The 7,500-nt window shown below is 39.4% G+C and overlaps 1 protein-coding gene across 1 annotated transcript in view; it reads left to right on the top strand.

Annotated features, from left to right (window-relative positions):
• LOC138042065 (large ribosomal subunit protein uL4B-like) overlaps positions 1 to 7,500 on the top strand; it is a 14,876-nt gene that overhangs the window by 1,013 nt on the left and 6,363 nt on the right. The window contains exons 2-3 of the mRNA XM_068887807.1: positions 5,711 to 5,983; positions 7,004 to 7,300. Of these exons, the coding sequence (XP_068743908.1) occupies positions 5,711 to 5,983; positions 7,004 to 7,300 (570 nt within the window). The remainder of the gene's footprint in view (positions 1 to 5,710; positions 5,984 to 7,003; positions 7,301 to 7,500) is intronic.

Here is a 7,500-nt window from a genome sequence, read left to right as displayed (position 1 = left end):
ATTCCTTGGGAACATATTTCAAATCTAGAGCATCCAGTGTTTACGGTGTAATTGTCACTATTATTATCATTATTATTATTATTGTTATTATTAGTATTATTATTATTATTATTATTATTATTATTGTTGTGACTATCTATATTAGCTTACACTGTGTGTATGTTACTTTGTGTCCCCATTTTCTTTGTTTTAATTTCGTTTGACTAACTTGAATAGTGTTTTAAAAATATCACCACAGGCAGACAACCCTAAGGATGCGAGAGCCCGTAATGTCACGTTATTTTGATACAGTTGTAACGGCTGATTCAACTGATCGAGGAAAATGTGCTATATAGACATCAAATAGTGACGTTTCCTTAAGAAAATCCATTTTATGGACAGCCAGATAAGTAAAGTTCACTCACCTACTATTTTGTTTGTTGTCCCAAGAGATTTGATGGGTTTTTGGGACGCTTTGTTTTTCCCTTCGGATCTGATGCATCGTCACCTACAATATAAACAGATGAATGAAGGGGTAGTTTCTAAAAAAACTGTGGTGCTGCGTCGGTGGGAAAGTAGTATACAAAAATTTGGTTTATCAACGGAGTTGATAATGTAAATTGGCCACCGTACAGAGATTCTAAAAGCTGACGTTTCGAGCGTTAGCCCTTCGTCAGAGCGAATCGAGGGATTATGGGTTACCTGTAGTTTTTATAGTAGAGTAGGAGCTACGCTATTGGTGGTAACATGGCAACGTGAAAAATAGGAATATATTAGTTAAATGAAAAGCGTTCGTTAATACCGTGAGGATTAAGGGTGCCGATTTGAAAGATGAATTTTTGTTCCAGATTCTTGCGGCTTTCCGTCGTACCTAGATGTAGGGAAAGGCCGCAGATAGCCATGTGTTTTTTGGAGTGGTTAGGCAGATTAAAATGGCGAGCGACTGGCTTAGATGCATCCTTGTCATTCTTCTCAACATCGCGAAGGTGTTCGCGGAATCGGTCACCTAGTCGTCTACCTGTCTCACCAATGTATAATTTATTGCATAACGTACAGGTTATGCAATAAATGACATTTGCGGAGGTACATGTGAAATGATCGGTGATCTTAACAGATCGCTTAGGTCCCGATATCTTGCTAGTGTTAACAATGAAAAGACAAGTTTTGCATCGTGAGCGCGCGCATTTGAAAGTGCCGGGTTGCTCGTTGGTTTTGAACGCGCTTCTAACTAAAAAGTTGCCTACGTTTTTGTCGCGTTTGAATGAAATAAGTGGAGGTTGCGAAAAGATTCTACCAGTCTCGGGATCATTTTGGAGTAATTTAAAATTACTAAGAATGATGCTTTTGACTGCATGATTATGAGGATGGAAAGTGAGGGTGAATGGAATTCTGTCATTCTTATCTTTCTGTGACGTTTGTAGTGACGACTGTCGATCAAATTGTTGGGCGCGATGATGGCCCGCTTTGACCACAGAGACAGGATAGCCACGTTTTTGGAAGAACTGGCACATCTCCTCTGATTTGCTGGAAAAATCGGAGTCATCACTACATAGACGTCGAAGTCTAAGAAATTGAGAATAAGGAATGGAGTTCTTGACATGTGATGGATGTGACGATGAATACAACAAATAACTGTGTGAATCAGTAGGTTTGTAGTGCGCACTAGTACATAGCACATTGCCTCTAATAGAAACTTTGATATCTAGGAAAGCCAATGAAGTTTCCGAAATTTCCCAGGTATATTTAAGAGCCGGATGAAAAGAGTTGATGGAGGTTATAAATTGATCGAGTTCTTCTCTGCTGGATGAAATAGCGCCGATGCAGTCGTCGATGTAGCGGCCGTAGAGTTCAGGTTTGGGGCCGTTGTACTGATTAAAAAATTGGTATTCAACATATCCTACAAAAAGATTGGCATAGCTGGGTCCCATTCTTGTGCCCATCGCTACACCATTAATTTGTTTGTAATAGTTGCCGGCAAATGAAAAACAGTTAAGCGTTAAAACTAGTTCGGCAAGGCGGAGGAGTGTTTCCGAGCTAGGTTCTTTGACAGTGCGTTGATCGAAAAAGTGTTTAAGTGCTTGAAGACCTTCGCTATTAGGAATGACTTTGTATAGAGATGTAATGTCCATGGTGAAAATAAGTTTGTCTTGGCCTGAGAAATTGAAATCGCGGAAAATTTGTAGTGCGTGTGTACTGTCTTTAATGTATGATGGCAAAGATTTGACGATAGGCGTCATAATCATGTCTAAGTAGCTAGAAATGAGTTCGGTGGGGCAACTACAGGCAGAAACGATAGGTCGACCTGGGTTGTTGGGTTTGTGAATTTTAGGCAAGAAGTAAATGCACGAAGTTCTAGGAGTGTTGATGATGAGATTAGTGGCAGTGTCCGGTAATTCTTGATTAACTATAAGATTTTGAATGGTGTCTTTGACAAGTTTTTGATTTTTGGAAGTGAGATCTTTAGGGATTTTGGCATAAAACGAGGTATCGGAAAGTTGCCGCAAAGCTTCTTTTTGGTAAAGGTCGGACCGCCAAACAACTACCGCGCCGTCTTTGTCGGCCGATTTGACAACTATGTCGTTGCGTTTACTAAGAGTTTTAAGCGCCGCCCACTCTTCCGAGGAAAGGTTGGAAAATTTAGCGTTGCGATTGAATTTAAGTTTGTGAATGTCGTGATGGCATTTTTTGGTGAAAAAATCTAAAGAGGCAAATTGTCCCTCTGGGGGAGTCCATTTGGATTTGCGAACTAGAAGTGTTTCAAAAATATCTTTATTAGAAGTGTCCGAATCATCCTCTTTGTCGTGAAAAAAGGCTTTTAACTGAACGCGGCGAAGGAATTTTTCAACATCTTGCTTAATAGAAAAGCAATCTGTTAAGATAACCGATCATTTCACATGTACCTCCGCAAATGTCATTTATTGCATAACCTGTACGTTATGCAATAAATTATACATTGGTGAGACAGGTAGACGACTAGGTGACCGATTCCGTGAACACCTTCGCGATGTTGAGAAGAATGACAAGGATGCATCTAAGCCAGTCGCTCGCCATTTTAATCTGCCTAACCACTCCAAAAAACACATGGCTATCTGCGGCCTTTCCCTACATCTAGGTACGACGGAAAGCCGCAAGAATCTGGAACAAAAATTCATCTTTCAAATTGGCACCCTTAATCCTCACGGTATTAACAAACGCTTTTCATTTAACTAATATATTCCTATTTTTCACGTTGCCATGTTACCACCAATAGCGTAGCTCCTACTCTACTATAAAAACTACAGGTAACCCATAATCTCTCGATTCGCTCTGACAAAGGGCTAACGCTCGAAACATCAGCTTTTAGAATCTCTGTACGGTGGTCAATTTACATTATCAACTCCGTTGATAAACCAAATTTTTGTACAATATAAACAGACAAGGCGTGCAGCTTTTAAGACTGCTCATGGCCAAGTGCCTTCAGAATTTAGCCAAATTTCTCCCACTTCCAAGGGTCGCTTGCTTCCCAGCCTTGGGCATGTGAAAAGTTGATAATTTTGCTAGCATCATGCCAAAACTCATTGCATTTACACGGCTCTGCAACCTGAAAATCCTACTCAATTTTCCAGCTTCGCTCAGGTTTTTGCCATCGGCACATGATTGGGACAGAAGTGGTCAATCATTGGAATTTGATCAAAAAGCTCATCTTTCCCCCAAGATGGACAAAATTAAAAATCTGCACTTTTCAAGTGCCCAAGGCTGGGAAGCCAAGTGGAATTGGGAAAAATTCAGCTAAATTCTGGAGGCACTCTGCCATGAGTGGTCTTGGAAGCAGTAGGTGACAACATGTCAGATCTGAAGGGAAAAACGAAGCATCCCAAAAACCCCTCAGATCTCCTGGGACAATGCAGAAAATAGTAGGTGAGTGAACTTTATTTATCTGGCTGTCCATAAAATGGATTTTCGTGAGGAAACATCGTGATTTGATGTCTATGATGAAACATTTCCCTTGATCAGTTGAATCAGCCGTTACAGCTGTCTCAAAATAACATGACATCACACGCTCTCGCATCCTCAGGGTTGTCTGCCTGTGATGTCACTTGAAACTTGAGCCACAGAAGTTGGAAAACCAAGTTGGGTTTTGGTGAAGTTCAATAAGAAAACTGCAGAGAGTACCGTATTTCCCTGTGTATAAGTCGACCTTTTATGGCCTCAAAAGAAGCTCCAAAAATTGCCCTCGACTTATACATGGGTCAAAGATTCTGAGCCAAGTTCCAGCTAAGTAATTTATTCAAAATTAACGTAATAATGTTGTCTTGGGCATAACGAACGCAGTGGACAAAAGCTGACAAAAGACTTCAAAATGAATGTAAGCAATTCTAGTTGAAATGAAAAAGGATTTGTCCAACTCTAAATGTTGAAGATACTCACAAGCACAAATATATGAAATAGACACTGGAAATTCTCGTTTTCCAAAGGCGGAAAGCTCTAAAAGGCATTTCTGTTTCTTCAAATAAATGCGATCGTTCAACGGCTTAGTAACCTGGCACAATACCTCATGTTTGCGTGCAAGCATCGTCACTCGTGTTGCATGAAAATGCTGGTTGGTAATGATTGAATTTTATTCTTTATACAAACCTGGCTGATTTAAATGCTTTTGCAATCTTTGTATTGTTTGGTTTATGAGTTTTGTTTTGTTTGTCATGTGAGAAATTATAAGTCAAGGACCAATTAAACCTTGCACATTTTCGCATCGTTCGCAAGTTATTATCAAAGATTGACTCCTGCTTCTCTGATGTTGTGCTTATCCTCTAAAGCCCTTTATTGTTGAACAACGGAACAGGTTAGTTTGAGGTTTTCATGTTGGATTTTCTGAGAATTTTTTCGAAACTCAAGGACAAAATGCCTGCATATACAACAACTGCTGAACCAGAAAACTATTAAGCCCTTGGGGCCCTGATTTTTTTGTGTATCCACATTTCCAGAAATTGAAGAATACAAGATTAGTGTGACAGTAACATTTAACAAAGAAATTAAGAAATTGCTTTTTTTGCCATAAAAAATGGGGGGTCGGCTGATACACTGGATCGACTCGTACACGGGTAAATACGGTATTTATTAGACATCTGAAGCAATGCTTCTTGGTCCGTAAACAATAATATAACAATTTTTATTGGCTCATAATGATAATATTTCTATTATATGTATTCAGAATAAAAGAAATTCAACAAGGTAACAGTAAACATCAAATATTTGATGTACGACCTGGGAAGACTAAATTAACCGTAACATGTACTCGCAACAGCAAGAGCAAATCAATTTCTTTTTTGGATATGGAGTTTTAAGTGTTGGGAAAGTTTCATCACCTTTTGACTTCCTCTATGTTGCTAATAGAAAACAGTGAGCGTGAAGGTTCTGTTTGTGTTTTTCATGAAACCATGGACATTGTCTTTCGCTTTCCTTTCTTTTGATAACTTCCAGCTAGTTTTGGCTGGTAGGCAGGAAGTGTCTTGAAAAGAACAAAGCAGCTCTGTTAGCATACAATCAAACAAGTTTTGTTGATTTATGACAAAAGGCAAATATACTTTAAGCCTTTCATGTCTGTTCACCTTTAACAAGGGTCTGTGTATATTATTTTAGTTAGAGGAATTGTAGTGGTGGAATGCACCACACATCACTTCTAAAGGAAAGGCCCTGAAAATGCTCTCTCTTAAGGCATCAGGTTACTGATTTTGCTTGTTGAATTGTTTTTAAGGCGGCAAGACCTCAAATAACGGTCTATAATGACGCAGGAGAAAATGCAGGGCAAACCATTCTCCCTGCAGTTTTCAAGGCTCCTATCCGACCTGATGTGGTTAACTTTGTTCACACCAATATGGCCAAGAATAAGCGGCAACCATACGCTGTAAGCAAGATTGCTGGCCATCAGACATCAGCTGAATCTTGGGGCACAGGACGTGCTGTGGCTCGAATTCCTCGTGTCCGGGGTGGTGGGACTCATCGCTCTGGTCAGGGTGCCTTTGGCAATGTATCCTTTTTCCTGATAATAATATTAATTGGCTATAGATAACAACAACTGGGTCATTCCATTTCCTGGATCTTTCCAACCTTGTTTTTAATTTTGTTTGTGTTCATGGTTCTCTCATAAATTGTGTAGAGTATTTGATATGGGGAAATACCAGTACTCTCAGGTGTAGTCCCCCACTAGCAAGTAGCGCAGCTGTACAGGATCCTAGTGCAAGAGTTGTATTTGAACTTTGGAGAGAAGCATCTGTTGAATTTTAGATCGTTGCAGTTATGAAAATTAAGTGGTAATGTAGGGAAAATCAGGCGTTAATTACAGGATTTGAACCCATGTCACTTTTTGCGAGCCTAGTTTTTGGGTCGGGACACAGCTACATGTATTACAAGGACTGTTGTGATTAGTTCAGAAAACAGTAGGCAAACAAAAAATATACAATGGAGCCAAATCCTGAACTCAATTGAGCTGAATTTTACACCAGTTCAATGAAAATGAGAGGTTAGGAGGAGTTGTGTTGTACTGCAATCTTGTTGGTTAAAAAGATTTGGTGGGCCTGTAAGTACATATCCCTTGATTAACAAAGTTTTCTTCTGTTAGCCTGTTGTGAGGTTAAGTCTTGATTCTGGTATTGGATTAAAGTTTTAACCCATTGACTCCCAGGGGTTCCCCATTGACGAGTAAAATCGTCTGGCATTTAAGCCGGTGTGGGTGTCAAAGGGTTAATAAGGTCTTGTTTAAGTTTAATGTATTTTGAAGAATGAAATAATCATTCATCATTTCCCTGAGGGAAGGAGCCTCAAAGAACTGTTGAAAAGTAAGAAATGTTGAATTTATTTTAAGCATTTTAATAAAGTGTTTTGTAATGTGGACTTAAAAAATATGGGAATTTATCAATGTTTTTGCTTGTCTCTCTTGTCGATTAAGATGGGTATAATACTGTAGTAGTCAAGATTTCTTATAAATTTGTACTGGACATTAGTTCATTGTGAATATTCTTCATTGCAAGATACTTTAACAATGGTTTAGATGTGCCGTGGTGGACGTATGTTTGCACCTACTAAAACTTGGCGTCGCTGGCACCGGAGGATCAACCAGAAGCAACGTCGCTATGCCATGTGCTCAGCCTTGGCTGCTTCTGCTTTACCAGCGCTGGTCATGGCCCGTGGACACCGCATTGATGAGATCCCTGAAGTTCCATTGGTTGTCTCAAATAGCATTGAATCTTTGCAGAAGACCAAAGCAGCTGTAAAGCTGTTAAAAGGGTTGAATGCTTATGGGGACGTTGAAAAGTGCCAAGCAACCAAAAAGATCCGAGCAGGCAAGGTAATTGAGTAAAAGTTAAACTTAATACTTTATGGGTTAAAGTTGCTTCAGTATTTTCTGCGTGTTTTTGACTTGACTTGACATGTTCATGTAGGAAAACAATTTATTTTGATGTCATTGAATTCCTTCATGGCTTTGAGTTGTCAGTTTTCACCAGGCTTACTTTGCTTGCTGACATTTTTTTGCCCAGCAGAAGATAT

The sequence above is a fragment of the Montipora capricornis genome, chromosome 3 (assembly GCF_036669925.1).
Source record: "Montipora capricornis isolate CH-2021 chromosome 3, ASM3666992v2, whole genome shotgun sequence".
Classification (NCBI taxonomy): Eukaryota; Metazoa; Cnidaria; class Anthozoa; order Scleractinia; family Acroporidae; genus Montipora; species Montipora capricornis.
Note: the sequence above shows the minus strand (reverse complement) of the source record. Positions and strands in the feature narration are given on the sequence as shown.